This window comes from Astyanax mexicanus, chromosome 6 (genome assembly GCF_023375975.1).
Source record: "Astyanax mexicanus isolate ESR-SI-001 chromosome 6, AstMex3_surface, whole genome shotgun sequence".
In the NCBI taxonomy this organism is placed as follows: domain Eukaryota; kingdom Metazoa; phylum Chordata; class Actinopteri; order Characiformes; family Acestrorhamphidae; genus Astyanax; species Astyanax mexicanus.
The window spans coordinates 53,131,191-53,153,930 of NC_064413.1; the positions used below are offsets into that span (position 1 = coordinate 53,131,191).

At 37.3% G+C, this 22,740-nt stretch overlaps 1 protein-coding gene across 2 annotated transcripts; it reads left to right on the forward strand.

Annotated features, from left to right (window-relative positions):
• Positions 1–2,256: 2,256 nt before the first annotated feature.
• prtfdc1a (phosphoribosyl transferase domain containing 1a) lies at positions 2,257–20,293 on the forward strand. Of its 2 annotated transcripts, XM_022666625.2 has the most exons (9): positions 2,257–2,398; positions 3,468–3,574; positions 5,137–5,320; positions 8,277–8,342; positions 16,165–16,182; positions 17,490–17,572; positions 18,911–18,957; positions 19,094–19,170; positions 19,983–20,293. In XM_022666625.2, the coding sequence occupies exons 1-9, from the start codon at positions 2,351–2,353 to the stop codon at positions 20,028–20,030; spliced, it is 678 nt and encodes a 225-aa protein (XP_022522346.1). In that variant the 5' UTR covers positions 2,257–2,350; the 3' UTR covers positions 20,031–20,293. The 2 variants fall into 2 exon arrangements, with proteins under 2 accessions (XP_022522346.1, XP_049336870.1); XM_049480913.1 differs by lacking the exon at positions 16,165–16,182 and having other exon boundaries at positions 2,261–2,398.
• Positions 20,294–22,740: the final 2,447 nt, after the last annotated feature.

Consider the following 22,740-nt stretch of genomic DNA (forward strand, 5'->3'; position numbering starts at 1 on the left):
GTTTGTAGTTTATAGAATAAAACAACAATGTTCATTTTACTCAAATATATACCTATAAATAGCAAAATCAGAGAAACTGATTTTAAAAACTGAATTTGTCTCTGTATAAACCAGTATGGAGTTCTTAACAATTTAATATCCAGACTGAAATTCGGATTAACTCAATAATCAGATTGATGCTGATGGTAATAAATGGGTCATTGGTGAGTTGTGTTCATATTCACAGAAGGTCTGGGAGTTGCTGAGCTCTAATGAGTTCAGCATGACTCGGGTTGAGAGCTGGTCCAGTCACTAATCCAGTTACAGAGGATTTCTGTAGATTTTTAACATTTTTACTCTAATTTAATTACTGAGATATAAACAATGTAAACAGTGTGGGGGTTGGTGTTAAATGAGTCATTATAGAGAAACTTAGACTTCTTTACATTGGGTCTCTATAATAGCCAGAAATACCGTACAGTGGTTTGAAAAAGTATTTGACCCCTTACAGATTTATATATTTTTTGCATTTTTGTCATACCTAATTTTTTTCTGACTATCAAACAAACTTTAATATCAGACAAATATAACCGGAGTAAATGCAAGAGAAATAAAAAATATCCAAACCAATCTAGCCCTGTGTAAAAAATGACAGTTTTAAACATCCTGGCATTTTCACATGGAATCGATTTCAAGAGTTAATTACTTGAATTTCTTGTCTCTTAATAAAGTGTTTGAGAGCATCAGTTAAAGTAAAGTAGTGAAGAGGTAGAGTTACAGGTATACAGTGAATAGTGAATATTTGAGTAATGTTCTAATCCAGATTAAAACATTTCAAGAAATTTCAAGACCATCAAAAAAGTTGTGAATGACCCCACTCATGACCCCACTCATCCCTCACACGAACTATTCTCCCTCCTGCCTTCGGGAAGAAGGTACCGCAGCATCCGGTCCAGCATGACCAGATTCTGCAACAGCTTCTACCCCCAAGCCATCAGACTCCTTAACTGCAGAGACTGAACTGATGTTTTTTCTGTACATGCACACACACTCTTACCCCACTTACCCCAGAAAATGGAAAGCACTAAAAACCCTACTACCTCACTGGACTCTATTGCACACTGTGTAATAGAGGTAATTACTACCTCACCTGGTCTTTTTTGCACACTGCAAAATTTGCACACTGTCTTGTTATTTATTATTCTTTGTCTGTATTGTGTTGTATTGTCTGTCTGCACTTTTGTACTGTTGCACTATTGTTCTGTCTACACTGTGTTTATGTGCACCATGGTCCTTGGAGGAACGTTGTTTCGTTTCACTGTGTACTCTGTATATAGCTGAAATGACAATAAAAACCACTTTGACTTTGACTTTGACTTTGAAAAGTTATGATGGAACTGGCACTCATCAGGATTGCCCCAAGAAAGGAAGAGCAAGAGTGTCCTCTGCTGTACAGGATAATTTCATCAGAGTTACCAGTCACCTAAATGCTTCTTCACAGAGTATTTTGGTTTGTTTAACACTGTTTTTTAAGTTACTGCATGATTCCTTATTTGTTCCTTCATAGTCTGGATCACTTCACTATTCATTTATAATGTAAAGTTTTGACTGGTTCTGTATATTTAAAGGAGAATACTTTTGTTACATTTACTGAAGTGGAGGTCTAAAGGGAGGACTTCTACTGCTTTTACTGGTCTAATAGTTCATCCTTAGTACCCATTTATTTTTATAAATTAATTTGGGCAGCACGGTGGCTTAGTTGTTAGCACGTTCGCCTCCCAGCACTGGGGTCTTGGGTTCAAGTCCCTATCTGAGAAGAGTTTTCATGTTCTTCCTGTGTTTGTGTGGGTTTCCTAAGAGGACTTCAGTTTCCTCCCCCAGTCCAAAACATGGAGATCAGGCAAACTGAATACTCTAAATGTACCCAGAAAAATGGAATACTCTAAATTGATCTAGTGTGTATAAATGTATGTATGACTGTGTGCCCAGATATGGATTGGCATGATGCAGTCCTCCAGGTGTGCGGTTGTTTCCGGTTGAGAGTACGCTGTGCGCTATTGGCTGCCGTTTTTCACCAGTGTGTGGATGAGTGCTGAGTATGAATGGTTGTGTGTAAATTGTAAAGCATCCTTGCATTTCTAGAAAGGCGCTATATAAGTTGCACTTCATTCATTCATTCATTCATAGATACTTTTAAAGCCCTGTCCCTTTAAGAAGATATAATTGTGTAGTTCCTCAGTCCTGAACTGCAGATTTGAACAGAAGAGACTTGCGAGTGGAGGAGTAGTGGAGTGGTGGAGTGGTGGGAGGAGGAGTGTGTGCTGGTCTTCTGCTGCTGCTGCTTCATTACTCCAGCTGAGGAGTGGTGACGATGACGGACAGACTGGTTGGATGTGTGCAGAAGGAGGAAGGCCTGGTGGTAAATATCCAGCTTTAGCTCTGAGTGAAGAATTAAGAGTGATTTTCTAATTTGATGGTCACTGTATACACTTTGTAGCTGTCCTTGTAAAAGAAAAGTGTATTTAAAAAAATATACTTAACATGGAGAAGTACATACTTTTAGCATTAAAAATGAATGCATACTTAATGCAATACAAACTAAATGTACTATTTTGAAACTTAAGTATATTTCACTTGCAATTAAGCTATATTTAAATACAACATACAAGTATTAGGTTGTGCTTTTGAGTGTTTTTTTCCCGTATAACGTCTCCAAATTTAAGCAGATTTGAGTATGTGTTTTTCAAACGTCATTTTAAATACATTTAAAGTATATTGTAAATGACAAAGTATATTGTAAAAAACAAGTTCATATACATAACGTTTTAAGAGTTCAGAAATCAATATTTGGTGGAATAACCTTGGTGGTTTTTATTCACAGTTTTCATGCATCTTGGCATCATGTTCTCCTCCACCAGTCTTACACACTGCTTTTGGATAACTTTATGCTGCTTTACTCCTGGTGCAAAAATTCAAGCAGTTCAGTTTGGTCTGATGGCTTGTGATCCTCCATCTTCCTCTTGATTATATTCTAGAGGTTTTTAATTTGGTAAAATTAAAGAAACTCATAATTTTTAAGCGGGTTTTTGTTTTTTTCCAGAGTTTTATTGTGTGTAACGCCACTGAAAAAAACAACATTAAAATGCACTTTAAGCAGTATTTAATGCCACTATATATTTTTTTCTATCAACACAAAGTATAATTTAAAGCATATTGCCTAAAAATACAATTTATGTATTAAGGAAATACAGAGAAAGTATATTTAATGTGTATTTTCATTGAGTATATTAAATAGAAAATGCACTTTTAGTATTCTTTACCTAATTTGAACATACTTTTAAGGCTCTTAAGTATACTTTCTTTTCACAAGGGTGCTCATCTCGTCCTGTTCACTGACATTTAAACCTGTTTTAAGTCATTTAGAGTGAGATTTGGTGTAAAATTGTGGTTCAATGTAAGAAAAAAGTTTGTCTATCTTTCTGCTGTAGATTCCGGATGACTGGCCTGGTTATAATTTGGAGCTGTTTAATTACCCAGAGCATTACCGAGGTGATATCGAGAGTGTGCTCATCCCACATGGAGTGATCATGAACAGGTAAAGACACACCTTTGCACACACGTAACCCAGACTTGAGTAAAAGTACTTTAAGTGCTCTATCAAAAAAATGACTTGAGTAGAAGTTGAAATATTCTTTAAGCACCACACTTAAGTGGAAGTACTAAAATATTAAATATTTTTGTATTAAAGTTCTTCACTCTAGACCTCGAGCAGTTTGGACTGTGTGATTTACAAATTAAATGTAAAATTTACTGATGATCAGTGATAAAATTATGTTTTCATCAAATGTTTAAAAGTAAAATTTCATCATACTTTTTAAAAAGTACAATATAGTGTATTTAAAAAATATAGACTACTATGAAGTACACTTTTAGTTTAATGTAATTACTTCTAAAACACTTATTTCTAAATATACTTTTGTACATTTTTAGCAAAGTATGTTAAAAACAACAGTTACAGTAGTTCACTTAAAGTACAATGTATCATGTAACTTTTTAGAAAGTAAATTAAATTACTTTATATATATATATTTAGGTATTACAATAATATAACAGTTTAAATTTATTTCAATGCTTTGTAATTATAATTAGGAAAAATAAATATAAGTAAAGTATAGGATAAGTGCTAAACAACATGTAAATATCAAATAAAACATACAAAGTAAATTTGTAACTCGCTAAAAATTGTAGTACAGTATATTAAAATATACTAAATATATATATATATATATATATATATATATATATATATATATATATATATATATATATTTTTTTTTTTTTTTTTTATAGCCAACGAAGTATACTAGAAGTGTCCTACTTACAAAAGGCAGGAACAAGAAGCAAATTTGTACTCTAATGTAAATATAGATCACATTCTTAATACATTTCTAATATACCTTGTGTATAATAATAGTGATACAGTTGTAATACTCTGTATTAAATGTATTATAATTGTACTGTAAGCATATTTAAAATATAGGGTTACATATATACAAGTATATTAAAAAATACGGTAGTTCCATTTTATTACAGTTAAGTACACTTAGCACAATTTAAGTAAGCCTTTTGTATTATTTTTTATACTGTAATTAAAGTATAATAAGTACAAAAAAAGATTGTTCCATTTTATCACTCTTTAAATATACTGATTAATAATAATGAGGCTACAAGAACACTTTAGTGCACTATAGCATAATAATGATTAGTTATCATTATTTAATATACTCAATGTGTTCATTAATATATACATTGATATGCCAAAAGTCATGGGACAGTTGATGGAGGATTGTTAAATACTATAATATTAGAAGATAAAACCTCAAAACGTATACAGGTGTGGATGTTCCTAAGTGGTTCCTTGAGGGAACATTTCATGATCAGTTTCCATACTGCAGTCCCATGACTTTTGGCATGATAGTGTACATTCCTCAGCCCTCTTTCTAGTTGAATAAATGAATGTGCATTGTTGGCTCTCCACATTCCCTCTCTCATTAGGACTCAACTTCCCAAACTGCTATCATGTGACCCCTGGTTTAATTCACTCATCCACACAGACACATGCTCCCAGTGTGAGTCCAATCTGCTGCTTTATTCCAGGATAGAGTGTTTAGCCCGGGATATCCTGGAGGAGATAGGCCATCACACGCTGATGGTGCTCTGTGTTCTCAAAGGAGGATACAAGTTCTGCTCCGACCTGGTGGATTCCATCAAATCCCAGAGCCGAAGCACCAACCGCCAACTCACCACAAGGGTGGAGTTCATACGCCTCAAGAGCTACCTGGTAAGAGCTACACTGGCCAATTTATCAGAAACACCTTCTGTAATCTTGTGCTTCCACTCAATGTTGGCCAATTTATTAGAAACATCTACTGTAACCTTGTGCTTCCACTCACTGACTGGCCAATTTATCGAAAACACCTACTGTAACCTTATGCTTCCTCTCAATGATGGCCACTTTATTAGAAACACCCACTTATAACCTTGTGCTTCCACTCACTGACTGGCCACTTTATTAGAAACACCTACTCTAACCTCATTGGACACTTTATTAGAAACACATACGGTAACCTTATACTTCCACTCACTGATTGCCAATTTATTAGAAACACCTACTAATACCTTGTGATACCTACCTTGTGCTTTCTCTCACTGTGGCCAATTTATCAGAAACACCTTCTGTAATCTTGGGCTTCCACTTACTGACTGGCCAATTTATTAGAAACACCTACTTAACCTTGTAATTCTACTCACTGTGGACACTTTATTAGAGACACCTTCTGTAACCTAGTACTTCCACTCACTGACTGGCCAATTTATTAGAAACACCTACTGTAATCATGTGCTTCCACTCAATGTTGGCCAATTTATCAGAAACACCTACTATAACCTTGTGCTTTCACTCACTATGGCCACTTTATTAGAAACATCTACTGTAATCTTGTGCTTCCACTCCATGTTGGCCACTTTATTAGAAACACCTACTACAGTACCTTGTGCTTCTACTCACTAATGGCCACTTTATTAGAAACACCTACTGTAACCTTATACTTCCACTCACTAATTGCCAATTTATCAGAAACACCTTCTGTAACCTTACACTTCCACTCACTAATGGCCAGTTTATTAGAAACACCTACTCTAACCCCATTGGCTGCTTTATTAGAAACACCTACTGTAACCTTATACTTCCACTCACTAATTGCCAATTTATCAGAAACACCTTCTGTAACCTTACACTTCCACTCACTAATGGGCAGTTTATTAGAAACACCTACTCTAACCCCATTGGCTGCTTTATTAGAAACACCTACTGTAACCTTATACTTCTACTGGCTGGCCACTTTATTAGAAACACCTAACCTGCAATTCCACTTACTGACATGTTGTTTTTCATCCAGTAGATGGCGCTGTTGGTGCATTTTATCTGTTTAGAGACAGGACACACATCTCAAGGGCATCCTCGAGACATCACCAGCATTTATGAGCATAAGATTAGGACCTTTGTAGATAGAAAACACCATTAAATCAGAAATGTACAGATGGAACACATATTTTATTCATTAATTTGTCATTAATTAATGGTTTATTTCAGATTATTTGAGGCATATCTATGAAACCTTTGGATTAGAGATGCAATATCTATTATCTAGGCTAGGCTATGCTAATGCTTTAGTTCTTCATTAGGTCAAATCAGAATTGTCATTAGTATAATTCGCACACTCATTTAATACTGATGCAACAAATTAAAAAACTATGTATGATGTTTGCTACTGCTGCACACAATGCTTGTGCCTATATTCTGCATAAAAAAGTTAATTGAGAAGAGCTGGATAATGTACTGCTCTGGCCATAAATGCCAGAATGCAGCCAGAGCCATTTTTATGATATACTGCATCCCATAAACCAGCTAGCAACGGTTGCTAAGCAGTGATTGGTTGGTTCAGAAAGTAAGGCATGTCTTGGGATTGGTGTCCTTGGCTCCATGAATACTCCAGTCACACTCCTGTCCAGTGGTACAGTAGATTTACATGTTTGAGTATACTGATATACTACATGGACAAAAGTAATGGGACACCTGATTATTCACCTTTTCTTCTGAAATCAAGGTTATTAGAAAGAGTTTATCTCTTCTGTCCAGGGAAAAGTTTCTACTAGGTACTTCCACTCACTTACTACACCTACTGTAACCTGGGTCTTCCAATCACTGGCCACTTTATTAGAAACACCTACTGTAACCTGGGTCTTCCAATCACTGGCCACTTTATTAGAAACACCTACTGTAACCTGGGTCTTCCAATCACTGGCCACTTTATTAGAAACACCTACTGTAACCTGGGTCTTCCAATCACTGGCCACTTTATTAGAAACACCTACTGTAACCTGGGTCTTCCAATCACTGGCCACTTTATTAGAAACACCTACTGTAACCTGGGTCTTCCAATCACTGGCCACTTTATTGGAAACACCTACTGTAACCTGGGACTTCCAATCACTGGCCCTTTATTAGAAACACCTACTGTAACCTGGTGCTTCCAATCACTGGCCACTTTATTAGAAACACCTACTGTAACCTTATACTTCCACTTACTGTGGCCACTTTATTAGAAACACCTACTGTAACCTTATACTTCCACTTACTGTGGCCACTTTATTAGAAACACCTACTGTAACATTGTACTTCCACTCACTGTGGCCACTTTATTAGAAACACCTCCTGTAACTTTATACTTCCACTTACTGTGGCCACATTATAAGAAACACCTACTATAACATTGTACTTCCACTCACTGTGGCCACTTTATTAGAAACACCTACTGTAACCTGGGGCTTCCGATCACTGGCCACTTTATTAGAAACACCTACTTTAACTTTATACTTCCACTTACTGTGGCCACATTATAAGAAACACCTACTATAACATTGTACTTCCACTCACTGTGGCCACTTTATTAGAAACACCTACTGTAACCTTATACGTCCACTCACTGTGGCCACTTTATTAGAAACACCTACTGTAACCTGAGGCTTCCAATCACTGGCCACTTTGAATTTAAGGTGTGTCCAAGTTTTTGACCGGTTCTGTACCTACTGAGAAACAGCTCCACCTAGTGACAGGGAGCCCAGACTGACACATAATGTGCAGTTTGGTATAAAGATGAAATTGTATTGATAAATCATAATAATAAGTAAACTTTACTCCTCTCTCCTAATGCCTGTCTTTCCTGACTCTTTTTTAGAATGACCGCTCCACTGAGGACCTGCACATCATCGGGCCTGAGGATCTCTCCATCTTCAAAGGAAAGGTAAGATTTGTTTTTTTTTTTCTGTTTTACACTCACTGTTATTACAATATCATATAAAGAGTCTGACAGTAGCAAAGAACATGTAAGAATGTATTAGTTCTTTCACGTGTACAGAACCAGTTTCATTATTTTAAGATGTTCTGCATTGTAGATTAATATTAAACTCATCCAAACTATATAAATATATGAAAATGTATGGAAATATTCATTAAATATTTATTAAAGCAGAATATGTTTTATGTTTTGCTTTCACTCACTGTGGCCACTTTATCAGAAACACCTACTGTTACCTTGTGCTTCCTCTCAATGTTGGCCACTTTATCAGAAACACCTACTGTAACCTTGTGCTTCCTCTCAATGTTGGCCACTTTATTAGAAACACCTACTGTAACCTTGTGCTTCCTCTCAATGTTGGCCAATTTATTAAAAACACCTACTACAGTACCTTGTGCTTTCTCTTACTGTGGCCACTTTATTAGAAACACCTTCTATAACCTTATACTTCCACTCACTGTGGCCACTTTATCAGAAACACTTACTGTAACCTTATACTTCCACTCAATGTTGGCCAATTTATCAGAAACACCTACTGTAATCTTGTACTTTCACTCACTGTTGGCCAATTTATTAGAAACACCTACTGTAACCTTATACTTCCACTCACTAATGGCCCATTTATCAGAAACACCTACAATTACCTCCTACTTCTACTCACTAATATTTATTAAAGCAGAACATGTTTTATATTTTACATTCTTAAAAGAAGCACCACTTGCTTAGATTAAACAGCTTTACACATCTTGGCTGCATTTTCTGCATTTAACCATAACATGTTAATAGTAACTGTCAAACAGCTCTTGAAAAAAATAAGAGAGCACTTAAAAATGATGAGTTTCTTTGATTTGACCAAATTGAAAACCTCTGGAATATAATAAAGAGGAAGATGGATGTTCACAAGCCATCAAATCAAACTGAACTGCTTGAATTTTTGCACCAAAAGCAGTGTGTAAGACTGGTGGAGGAGAACATGATGCCAAGATGCATAAAAACTGTGATTAAAAACCACCAGGGTTATTCCACCAAATATTTGTGATTTCTGATTTTTTTAAACTTTATGAATATGAACTTGTTTTTTCTTTGCATTATTTGAGGTCTGAAAGCTCTGCATCTCATTTTTTTGGTTATTTTAACCATTTTTCATTTTCTGCAAATAAATAAAAAATGCTCTAAAAGAGAATATTTTTATTTGGAATTTGGGAGAAATGTTGTCTGTAGTTTATAGAATAAAACAACAATGTTCATTTTACTCAAACATAAACCTATAAATAGCAAAATCAGAGAAACTGATTCAGAAACTGAAGTGGTCTCTTTTTTTTTTCCGGAGCTGTATGTGTGTATAAATCAATAAAAGCATTAGTTGAGTCTGAGTGAAGATCAGGTAGGAGTGAGTGTCTGGGCTGTGTGTTTTATGGATATCCGTGTGGGATCTGTTGCTGTTTATGCTTTAGATGTTGAGGAATTTGCAGTGTGTCCTGGGCTTAATTTGTCTTTTCATCGTCTCCCAGTAAATTTGGGGGAAACTAATGGTTCTGCCCCAGAGAGCTGGATTTCATAAGAAGAGCTGTGGAGTTCTGAGAAACCCAGAACCTGAACTGTGGGTGAACTTCCTCTGCTTTCTGATATTGGAGTGTGATGCCAATCTCACATTGTTCTGTAGACGCTTTTACAGGCCACACAGATATGCAACCACACGCTCAAAGACGAGTGTTTTTATAGTTTATAGTAAATTTCAGTAATATGCCTCATTAACATGTGGCTTACCAGGCTGGAAGGTGGTCCACTGGGGGTCAAAAGCTGTTTAATTAACCCCTAGGGCACTATGAAAGGTTCAGTGTGTCTTTTTTATTTATTTTCTTTGAAGGGGATGAATTAAAATATGATATGGGCCTACCATACCATAGCAACCACTTCGTAGCATCATAGCAACGGCCTAGGATACCAAAGAATCCACCTGTCAATACCATGCTTAACAAATAGTAGCACCATACCAACTATACTGTAGGCCCTGTTTTAGCGATCTATAGGCAAGCTATCAACTGTGTATCGTGCAGCTTGATTTAAGATGTGTTAAAGTGTCTTTGCTATCATAACGGCAGGAAAAGTACACCTTGTGCTGCTCAAAGCAGCTCCAGCAGCTCATTTACAGGAACAGCAATGTTATTTTATTTAGTATTCTGTTTATTGTTGATGTAAAAGTTGGGTTTGTGCACTGCTGCGTATCCTTGTGTGTGCCTGTTTTGCCAAGGTAGCAATAAACGTCTGACTGTTGACATCTGTCTAGGTTGTGTTCAATCAGTGGAGCTCCTTTTCTCCCATTTCCAAGATAGCAATACGCCAGAAATTTACCTGAACACACCTAACTTCCAGACCAACACGACCATCAGTTCACATGGCATGAAAATATACTGTTGGTGGGGTGTACGATAGCAATGAGCATTGCAACACGCCTTACACAGGATGTAAAATGGGCGGCCATGACAGCCACCTGGAATATAGGGTTTGAACAGTCTGAACAGTTTGAACAGTCATGAAAAACCTGGAAAAGTCATGAAATTTAAACATAGCAATTTCCAGGCCTGGATACATTTTGGAAAAATGAAAACACCCAAAAAGATTAGGAAAAATCATGGATTTTTTTTTGTTTATTGACTGAGCAAATGAGCTTTTGTTATAAAGACAAATAATTTAATGTTTAGGTAATTTCATCATGCAGTGAAAGAAATGTAGCAATAACTGTAAATTCACACAGTAAGAGAAATGATCATTTAAGACAAATATAAGCATATACATGCAAAATATGCAGAAATGTTATTTAGCCAGGAAAATGTGTAATATTTCAACATTTATTTTATTAATTGTAGGTAGGATAGGCCTATTATAGTCAGTTTTAACTTGAACTTTTAGTTTCTTTGTCTGCACTGATGTCTTGAAGACCGTATGGTCATGAGAATTTGCCATGAGGGCATGGAAAAGTCATGAAAAAGTCATGAAAAAGTCATGGAAATATATTGGTTAAAAAGTGTATGAACCCTGATACCCCTACTAATAATAATTTAAGTTTATATAAAATGTTTCACAACACTAGGACACTTTACATCAAATAAGTGAATGAATTCATGAATTCTGAAGTTTGGGGAAAGCAATGGTGCAGGATCTGCCATCCATCCCTTTATGAAAAATAAATAAAACACACAATGTCCATTGTAATGGATGCAGTGTCTGAAAGGGTTCAAGTGACTGAGGACAGAGGCAAAATTTTACATTTTAGAAATTTTAGTGAGCTTTAAATGAATTCACTTCACTGCAGAGGAATTGTGGCCCACTGTTTTAAGCTTGTTAGCTATACTGGAGGGTTTTGAGGCATGAACTGCCTGTTTAAGGTCAAGGCCAAAACCCTATTTTAGTTACTTTTGAGCCATTCAGAGACATGCATTTTTCCGGCCTGTGTGTGTGTGTGTGTGTGTGTGTGTGGGTAAGGGCATGTCCAGTATCAGTGCAGTGCAGGGGTTGGGGATGTTGAGGGAAGCTGCTCTGTAGGGCACAGTGTTCTGTTCTGCTGGTCATATGTCTGAGGTTTCCTCTCACAGACTCGGCCATTGTATCGCCCTCATAAGAGCCATTCTGTTACTGCGGTTTATCCCTCACCCTGCTGACCCTGACTCATCTGCTCACTGTGTGGAGGAGTCAAGAGGCTGTGTGTGTGCGGGTGGATATGTGGATATGCTCTATTAGAAGTTTGGGAACTTAAAGCACTTATAAATGTTTTTAATGAAGCTTAGAGCTCTCAAATTAAGTACTGAAACACCTGGTTTTAGATCACAATAATTGATTGTGGTGACGGACAGTTCTGGTGGAAACAGGAGAGTTGAGGTGCACATTGAATTCTGCGTGATTTTATCAGCCGTGGTTTTATGTTTTTTTGGATACAATCCGGGTTAGCACCCGAACATCCCTTTCAGACAGCTTCCTCTTACAGCATCCACAGTTAATCCTCTTGGATGTGGTTGGTCCTTCTTGGTGGTGTGCTGACATTACCCTGGATACCGTGGCTCTTGATGCATCACAAAGACTTGCTGTCTTGGTCACAGATGCTCCAGCAAGACGTGCACCAACAATTTGTCCTCTTTTGAACTCTGGTATGTCTCCCATAATGTTGTGTGCATTGCAATATTTTGATCAAAACTCTGCTCTTACCCTGCTAATTGAACCTTCCCACTCTGCTCTTACTGGTGCAATGTGCAAATAATGAAGATTGGACACCAGGCTGCTCCAATTTATCCATGAAACCAAAACTCCCACACTAAAATTACAGGTGTTTCAGTTTCATTGTCCAACCCCTGTATGTCCATATTTATAAGTAATGGTAAGTCATACAGGGTCAAAAATCACATAAATCAGTCTATTAGAGATTACTGAACACCTCCAGACAGCATGAGGAGAGCGTGTGATGATGATTATTATGGTATGTAGCTAGATTAGCACTGTGCTGATAAGAGGTGCTTGGTGTTATTTAATGTCTTTATCAGTCTTTATTAGGAATAATGTGCTGCTCTGTAATGAGTGCAGGATGAACTCGCTGGCTGGGATGGTGTTGTTGGTGCCAGTGTGTTTGGGTGTGGTGCGGTTAGCCGTCCAGCTGGCTGGTGATGTGTGTGTGTGAGTGCTCGTTTGGAGGAGTGTGTGACCGCTCTGCGCTCTGTGAGAGTTTCTGCTGTTTATTTCACCCAGAATGTCATAGTTGGCAGAGCTGAGCGCCATTATATTTAATCACAGTAAATGACTGCATGCTGGACTGCAGGATCAGATCTTCATAAATAGAGTTCAGTACAGCTGTTTATACCCGCGCCTCCTGCAGATGTTCTGGGCAGAGCTCTGAATTAGTCTTGCGCTGGAATGCAGCAATATCAATCAGCCATAACATTAAAACCACCTGCTTTATACAGTTCAGGTAACCCCTTGTGCCACCAAAACAAATACCTGTGAGAAGTGATGGCTCCAGTACCTTTGTCTATGTACGCTAACATGCTAGCATCACGTCCCATGACTTTTGGCATGCCCCATGGAAGTTAAAGAACGCTGCATTGACCAGTGGGATATGTGTGTGGGGTCACATCACATTGCTATGAGCATGTTAACACCTCACAACTTATACAGCTGTGGGTGGTTTCAAAGGAAACACTTTAGGGACATTTTACATACTGCTGTCCCATGACTTTTGGTATGTCAATGTAGGCTACAGTACATTCACGCAGCAGATGAAAATGGGCCAAATCTGATTTTCTCACCAAAATCCAATGTTTTTTTATTTTAGGCTGTTCCGGTGATCAGTATAATGCTGCTTTAGTCCAGTGAAGGAGTGTGTTGTGGGGGAACGATAGGATTTCAGGTCTTGCTCATGAATATTCATACATGCAAACATATCGCCTCTGATTGGCTAACAGCACTGCGACACCGCCGAGACAGACAGCAGTTAAAAATGTTTTAAAATAAAGGCTTTTTAATACTAATAACTAGGGGTGGGCGATATGGCTCTATAATAATATCACGACATTTCAGGGTATTTTTGCGATATCGATATACTTGGCGATATAGGAAAACTAAAATAATTAATTCATTTCAGGAATATAGTATAATAGTATACCAGCATAATCATAATGTGGCAAAATAAATAATATAGCATAAAATAATATAATGCAGAAAAAATATTGCAGAATATTTAGTGCATGCATATAAACTGCAAACCAAAACAATTATACAATAAATACACCTAAAGCTTCACAGTAAATAATAGACTACTTTTAAGACAGAACAGCCCTATTATCACGATATGGATTTTTAATATCATGATATTTCTGTCACGATATATTTTATACAATAAAATATTGCCCACCCCTACTAATAACAGTTTTTGTAATGTCATATGTCACTTTACAACATGTGATAATATGTAATAATGCCCTGCTAAGTGCAGTTCAGCCACTAACCTAATCCAGATGCCTAATTGACCAATGAGCTATAAATCGCTAAAATTGGGCCCTCGGTTTGACAAAAAATGTCAAAAAGGGGAACCCATTTCTTCTATACCACGCTGAAAGAAAAAAAATCATTTTATGGCTGAATTTCTATTTCAGCCTTTAATTTAGCCTTAAACTGACAGAAAACTGAACTGACCAGCTCTACACTGAGCTAATCGTTAGTATATTTTCAGTAGGTGTGTATGTGTGTGTTTTTTAAATGTCAGTGTGTTTTACAGTGTACACTTAAAGCACTGTGTACTTTAGCTTGTTTGTGGAACTGTCACTTTCACTGTCCTGAAAGTAAACTCTGATCTAGTCCTGGTTTGGCAGCATTTCAGCAGCTCCTGCTCAGGGTTTTAAAAGCTCAGCCCCATCTGGACTCATCATCAGCATGTGTGGCATACTTAAGACTGGCTGGCAGGAGATGAGCTCATGCAGAAATCGCTGGTGCTCTGCTGCATTTGTGGGGCATGTGGTGGAGCAGGTTATCAGCACTGGATGTTTGTTCTCACCTCCATACTTTCACTTCGTTACGTAACTGGGTTCAGGTGGAGGAGCTACAGCGCTGGCGTACCTGTGCTGTTCTTACCTGCCTGAACAATCACTTACTGTCTTACTGTTAAACAATAATAACCAATAGTACCCAAGCTTCGGCAATGAAAGGAGAACGCTGTTGTAAAATGGACGTTTGTTGTAGTAAAACATGATAAAAAGTTCTTACCTTTGATGAATAGCTCAACTCCGTTCTCCCACAGTGTTCAGAGATCCAGAAATTTTAATAGTTTGTCCAAACATCCTTCAGACTTTACCCTTCTAAATTGATTTTTCCACCGTTATCCAGCTCAAAGTAGCTCCACACCTCCTTGCTAGAATCCAGAGAGCCCTGACATTTAAAACGAGACATTAAAAACTTAAAAAGTGCACAAGAAGCTTATTAAAACCACTGGATACATCCCATAACCCTAGCTTCAGCTCCGAGCGCCGCCATCACTGTACTGATAAATACTTAGACGTAAGTACATAGACTCTGCATAGCCTGCCTCCTGGCGCTGGCTGCTACGCTATGTGGAGTCAATGATCTCTGAACGCTGTGGGAGAACGGAGGTGTGCTATTCTTCAAAGGTAAGTACTTTTTATCATGTTTTACTACAACAAAACTGCCATTGCGTGGCAGACCACAAAAAATTATTTTGTTTAGGAAAATGATGTGTAATGTTCAGACTAGTAGCTCTCCAGCCCAGAGGGTTGTTGAACCCAATTGCAGGACAGTTGATCTCAAAAGCAGGTAAACTCAAGAAGAAAGGAAAATAAATAAATAAACACACCGCTCCTCACGCAGGATCGAACCCGTGTCGTCAGGGTCGCGCTCCAAAACCCTACCGCTGCCCCGGCTAGTGAATTGGGACACGGACGGGAAAAAAATGCTCTTATAAGGAGATAGGGAGCCCATGTACGGGCGGAAAAACGACAATGAAAAAGTAATGCTCCAAGGAAAGATGACCGGTGACCATCTTTAGGATCATATGAGCATAAGGTTCATTGATCCTCATGGAGGCTCCGCCCACCTCACAGTTTCAGAGCTGTTGTAATTTTATTTTCGGTGCCAGATGTCGACAAAACAACTGTAACTGTATTTTTACAAGACTTGTAGTTTTGTAACTGTGTGATCAGGGGTTATATGTGTATATATGTGTAGTTTCTAACCTGATGTTCTTCTTCTTCTTTCCCTGTGATGCAATGTGAAGAATGTGTTGATTGTTGAGGTAAGAAAACAACACGCTTTAATTACCTCACTGCTAAACATATGGCTACCACTTTTAAAACAAGGCTCCTTTATTAATAGTTTATAAAGGAGTTTATTAATAGTTATTAATTAGGTTGTTAATACTTTAAAAACATTAATAAACACTTAATACACACCTAAATAGAAAGAACAACAGTGAAAATAACCTTTTTAACATATCTGATAAAATAATATAGAAAGTCAGTTTAGTAATTTAATATGCTATTATAGTTCAAAAATAAAGTTATTAAGAAGCCTTATTTTAAAGTGGTAGCAACATATGTTTAACTGTTAGAACATTAAGCTCAATATTGTCCATTTATAGAGTGTTAATGTTAATGAATACTCACAAATACATCTTTTTTGGAGATGCTTTTTTGCCATCAAGTTCTAAATTAGTTCGTTTTTCATTAAATGGTATTAAATGGTAAATTGTGAAATAAATAATACCAGTGCAAATACCTTCTGATTCAATGTTTCCTTTAATAATTTGATTAATTTATTTTCTACATTGTAGATTAATATTAAACCAAGAGTGTGCAGATCCGTCCTCAAAGCTAAATGTGGTACTTAGAGGAATCTAAAATATAAAACATATTCTGGGTTGTTTAACAATTTTGATTTACTAAATAATTCAGCATGTGTTCCTGTATAGCTTTAATACAGTCTTCAATATTAAACTTATAATGTAAAAAATAACTGTTGAAACTTTTGACTGGTACAGTACAACTATTACATAAAGAGAGAGATAAGAAAGAGATAAGATATTGGAGACTGTGCTGCAGCTCAGTTTCAGGGTGTTTTTCCTGTAGCCTTGGTCATCTTCATGTAGCGTAACAGTTTGTCTTTTAAGATCCTCAGAGAGTTCTTTGCCATGAGGTGCCATGTTGGAACTTTCAGTGACCAGTATGAGAGAGTGTGAGAGCTGTACTACAAAATTGAATACAACTGCTCCCTATGAACACCTGAGACCTACAGTAGTAACACTAACGAGTCACATGACATTTTGGAGGGAAAATGACAAGATGTGCTGAGTTTGGACATTTAGGGGTGTGGTCTCTTAGGGGTGTACTCACTTTTGTACCTATTCGGTTTTGATATTAATGGCTGTATATTGAGTTATTTTGAGGGAAGAATAAATGTACACTGTTACATAAGCTGCACAAAGACAAAGTGTCATTTTGTCGGTGTTTTCCCATGAAAAAATGTGAGGGGTGTACTTACTTTTGTGACACACTGTATGTAGTGTGTTTAGTATGTGTAAGTGTGTGTGTGTATTGTGTGCAGGCCATAGTGGACACAGGGAAGACGATGAAGGCCCTGCTGCAGCATGTGAAGATGTTCCAGCCCAAGGCTGTTAAGGTGGCTGGGTGAGTGGAGATACTGCTGATGATGATGATGATCTTATTAAAATTATATAATAATAGCTATATAATGAAGTGACTCACCTGTTTCTGTTTAATCATTAAAAGGCCTAAACCTATTTTATAATTCACTGATATGCCAAAAAGCTTGGTAAATGAGCTAGCATTTTGTCCCATGACTTTTGGCACATCTCATTAAAGCAAAAGAATGCTGCATTGATCTGTGGGATATGTGGGCGGAGTCTCCTTTATTGAATGTGGATGTGATTTCTTGATTTCTGCCAAAGTTGCTTGTCTCTGTTCACATGGACAGTTCTGGCCAGAAGCCGCCGGTCACCATCATTACCACCAATTGCGCTGCACTGTACTGTCCACTGTGGGTGGTAATATTAGCCATATATGGTGTATTTCTGATACACATGTGACACTGTGGATGGAGGAATGTTAAATGGTGGTGGGGCCGGGGGGGAGCTAGCTAAGTTAAATTAAGCTAAGCTAAGTAAATAAAACTGTAATAAAAAACTATTTATTGTAAACCAATCAATCAATCAATCAATCAATCAGTCAATCAATCAGTCAATCAACCTTTATTTTCACTCGAAATACATTGAGGGTACCCATCATTTTCAATGCAGCCTAGCCTTAATAAAATTAAAGGGACTGAAAAATACATTTAAACATAAAAACAAGCAAACAATATAAGACTTAATTAAGAAGAAATACGTAATTCCGGATAAAAGGATATGCAGAAAAAAATGAGCGCTGGATGTTAATTTACAGGCTGTAGTGCGGACTACAGTCTGATATACTTCACTCTGAACGACAAAAGAGCTAGCGCTGCAGTTAGCGGCTAATGCTAATGCTGCTCCAGCAGTGCTAGCTGGGGATAACAGCAGGCTACAGGCTGATAATACTCACCTCTAAATGATGGAAGAGCTAGTAATTAGCGCGGTTAGAGGCTAATGCTAATGCTGCCCTAGCAGTGCTATCTGGGGTTACCAGCAGACTACAGGACGATAATACTCACTTCTAAATTGCAAAAGAGCTAGTACATAGCGTGGTTAGCAGCTAATGCTAACTTCACTAAAAACTTACCTTTATAACGCTTTATAACGTACTTCAGCAGAGTCTCTTTACTGCTCCTTAATACCTGGTTGGTAGAATTCATACATAAGGAGCACCGGATTATAAGGTGCACTGAAGATTTTTGGGGTAAATTAAAGGATTTTAAGTGCACCTTATAGTGCAGAAAATACGGTAATTATATAATTGATTACATATATATACATATATATATATAATCTTTCCATATGTTCAGATGTACAATATCCTCTCTTTTCACAGCCTCCTAGTGAAGCGAATCCCAAAAGGATCTGAAACACTTCCAGACTGTAAGTCTTTATTAGAAACACCTACTGTAACCTTCTACTTCCACTCACTGTGGCCACTTTATTAGAAACACCGATATTGTAAAGTGGGTGATTATTTTAATAGTATTTTGCTGCTATTTTCTTTTTTACCTCACAGATGTTGGATTTGTCATCCCGAATCGTTTTGTTGTGGGATACGCACTCGACTACAATGAGTACTTCAGAGACCTCAATGTAAGATCTCTTATTCTTCTAATGTTATATAGAGTTAATTACAGGTAGACACTCTCACTGAACACTGACTTTATTAATGTTTATTTGGGTTTAGTATTCTAATGTTATATAGAGTTAATTACAGGTAGACACCCTCACTGAACACTGACTTTATTAATGTGAATTTGGGTTTAGTATTCTAATGTTATATAGAGTTAATTACAGGTAGACACTCTCACTGAACACTGACTTTATTAATGTTTATTTGGGTTTAGTATTCTAATGTTATATAGAGTTAATTACAGGTAGACACTCTCACTGAACACTGACTTTATTAATGTGAATTTGGGTTTAGTATTCTAATGTTATATAGAGTTAATTACAGGTAGACACTCTCACTGAACACTGACTTTATTAATGTGAATTTGGGTTTAGTATTCTAATGTTATATAGAGTTAATTACAGGTAGACACCCTCACTGAACACTGACTTTATTCTTTATGTTTATTTGGGTTTAGGATTTTAATTTTATATAGAGTTAATTACAGGTAGACACTACCACTGATCACTGACTTTATTAATGTGAATTTGGATTTTGCATTCTAATGCTATATAGAGTAAATTACAGGTAGACACTCTCACTGATCACTGACTTTATTCTCTGTGTTTATTTGGGTTTAGTATTCTAATGTTATATAGAGTTAATTACAGCTTAACCCAAATTTTAAACAGTATTTCACTAGTTTACTGTTACAGAGATCTGCAAAGCAATAGTTTCTTGTTATCCGTTTTGCTATCAATAATGTTTTTTTCTCTCTTGTCTTTCTCTCCAGCATATCTGTGTGATCAGTGAAACAGGAAAACAGAAGTATAAAGTCTAAAACTGAGACATTTCTGCAACAACAGAGGTCAACACAATGCCTGATCCAGCTACAACAAAGATACACCAATGTTTTTTCCCAACAGCTGTGAGAAAAATAGTTAATAATGTGGCATTTCTCACCATGTTTGTATTACATTTTATATAAAAATAACCAGATATTGTACAGATGGAACATTTAAAGTGACAGTTTGTATTGTGTAAGTAAACAGTGGGTCATTCTCTGGATGATAACAGGGATAATAAAGTATGTAGAGAAACAGATACAGGACTACATTCTATAATTATAGAACTATTATAGAAGTGTCCTGTGTAGAAACATAAGGTTTCTTGTCTGATTTGGTGTTTAAAATACAGAATATGTTATTCCAGTGGTGGTACCTGAAGCACACCAAGGTGATACATCACCAAATACATGTTTACAATCCACTCATTAAGACCCACCTAGCACACGCCTCCTCCGACACATGAGAAGTCAGACTCCGCCTCTTTTCTAACTGCTGCTGATGCAGCATTGACGAGTAGCATCACAGCGCTAACGCTCGGAGGAAAGCACTGCGACTCGGTTCTTTTACATCAGCTCACAGACGCAGCCTTGTGCCGATCCACATCACCCTAGGATGATGTGGATCGGCACAAAAGAGCGCCAGCTACTGTACCTACCCAGAAAGAACAAGACCATCTGTTCTCTCTCAGGGCTCGGGCAGCTTGATGGCAAGCTGCATGACTGGGATCCGAATCTGCAATCTCCTGATAATAGTGGCAGTGCTATAGACCAATGAACATCTATTTTCTACTCTATTTTCATACATAAGGTGCACCAGATTTTAAGGCGCATTTTATGCGACACTAGTAAGGAATAGAGGTGTCGTCATGTTTCCGTTCTAATTTAGCAGGTCTCTCAGCTGGGTGAAGCTCCTAAGTAAACAAATCTGTAATAACATTTTCTTTTAAAGTCAATCGAGTGCTGGATGTGAATCTACACAGATTTCCTTCCTGAAAACTGTTTATTTGGGTGAGTTTACTGTCAATTTAGTTACAGTAAGCTTAGATTTCCAATATTTTTGCATGATAGCAACTAACCACAGTGCTTAGCGCTAGTAAATACCACCCGATAGCCCTAGACTGAACAACCCTGAGTGTTGTGGTAAGCTAGGGCGATATCAGCTAGCTGTTCATCTCACGTAGCTTGTTTTGTAATGGTAAACACACAGACTACAGTTCAATATACTCTCCTCTGAACGACAAAAGTGCTGGCGCTGCACTGAAACTCCTGTATAACTCTGTACTTCAGCTGAATGGCTTTACTGCTCCTTAATACCTGACTGATAGAATTCATTAAAGGATTTTAAGTGTGCCTTATAGTGCGATAAAAAGATCATCAACAGATTTTTATAAATGGTTTACAATTAGTTTATTAATGGTTACTAAATAGGTTGTAAATGCCTTAAAAATCATTAATAATCAGTTATAACACATACGTAGAAAGGGCAACGATATAGATGGATGTAGGTTCACTATTTGGTAAACAACAGGTCATTGTTACCCTTTCTACGTATGTGTTATAACTGACTATTAATGTTTTTAAGGCATTTACAACCTAATTAGTAACCATTAATAGCCTTTATAAAGGTAGTCTTATTTTAAAGTGGTACCAAATACTGTATATGCTTTGAGATCATGAAACATAGAGCTCATCTGTAGTGAATGGAAGCATGTATTCGTTTTTCAGCCTCCCAGTCTCAGAGAGAAAGAGAGATATAGAGCAGCAGGTCAGGGCGTAGAACAGTACGTACCTCCACAACAGAGAGTACAGCAGAACAAAATGACAGATGTTGAAATTCCTGTGAGTTAGACAATGGGGAGGAGCCTGAGTCTGGCATTATTCTGGAAGAGAATCACCTGAAATAGCTGTGATTTATTCCCTTTTCTACTGAAACTGTTTCTAAACCAGTTAAAGCCGCAGGATCTGACCTGCGGTTGAGCAAACGGACGAGGCGCACGGCCGTGATTTACTGCCCCCGCTGCCCTGCTTATCTGAGATATCAGACCAGCGATGAGCTCTGGTGGAAATTTACTGGCCGAACATGGGGGCTGAGAGATAAAGAGATAAAGACAGTCCCGGGCTGATGCTCCCCTCAAAATCCTCCAAAAACTCTCTTCAATCTTCTGCTCATCTGCTTTAACCCGGCCGCATTATCCTCAATCCGCTTCCCTCTCAGCCTTTAGCTCAGAGTAATGAGGAGCAAACACGCACCGCTAACATCTTACAGAAGATTTAACCAGTCCTGCTTAGAACCAGCCACTGAGTACCCACTATACTGTAAATTTACTGTAGTGAAAAACCATGTATCTCAAAAGCTGCAACTTTACAAGAGATGGAAAAATCTCCATAACTTTTAATGGAAATCAGTGTAAAATGAGAATTTGGAGTAGTTTTGCCGAATTGTGACTCAGTGCCAAAACCTGACTCCTTTCAAAATGTTCCAGAATTTGGAGCAGTTGTGCCAAATTCTGCTTCAGAGCCCAGTATACTGTATTTTACCTGTGGTAGAAAAACCACGGATTTCAAAAGCTGCAACTTTACAAGAGATGGAAAAATCTCCAGAACCTTAAATAAAAAAATCTGTGTAAAATGAGAATTTGGAGCAGTTGGGCAGAATTCTGCCTTAGTGCCAAAATCCAACTGGCTTCAAAAGCATTTGGAGCAT

What these genes read in the sequence shown, in the direction of transcription:
- prtfdc1a (XM_022666625.2), top strand. Translation starts at nt 2,351, where the DNA reads ATGACGGACAGACTGGTTGGATGTGTGCAGAAGGAGGAAGGCCTGGTG. An exon ending in TACGCCTCAAGAGCTACCTG is followed by an intron (nt 5,321 to 8,276) that starts GTAAGAGCTACA and finishes ACTCTTTTTTAG; the next exon opens with AATGACCGCTCCACTGAGGA. An exon ending in AGTACTTCAGAGACCTCAAT is followed by an intron (nt 19,171 to 19,982) that starts GTAAGATCTCTT and finishes CTTTCTCTCCAG; the next exon opens with CATATCTGTGTGATCAGTGA.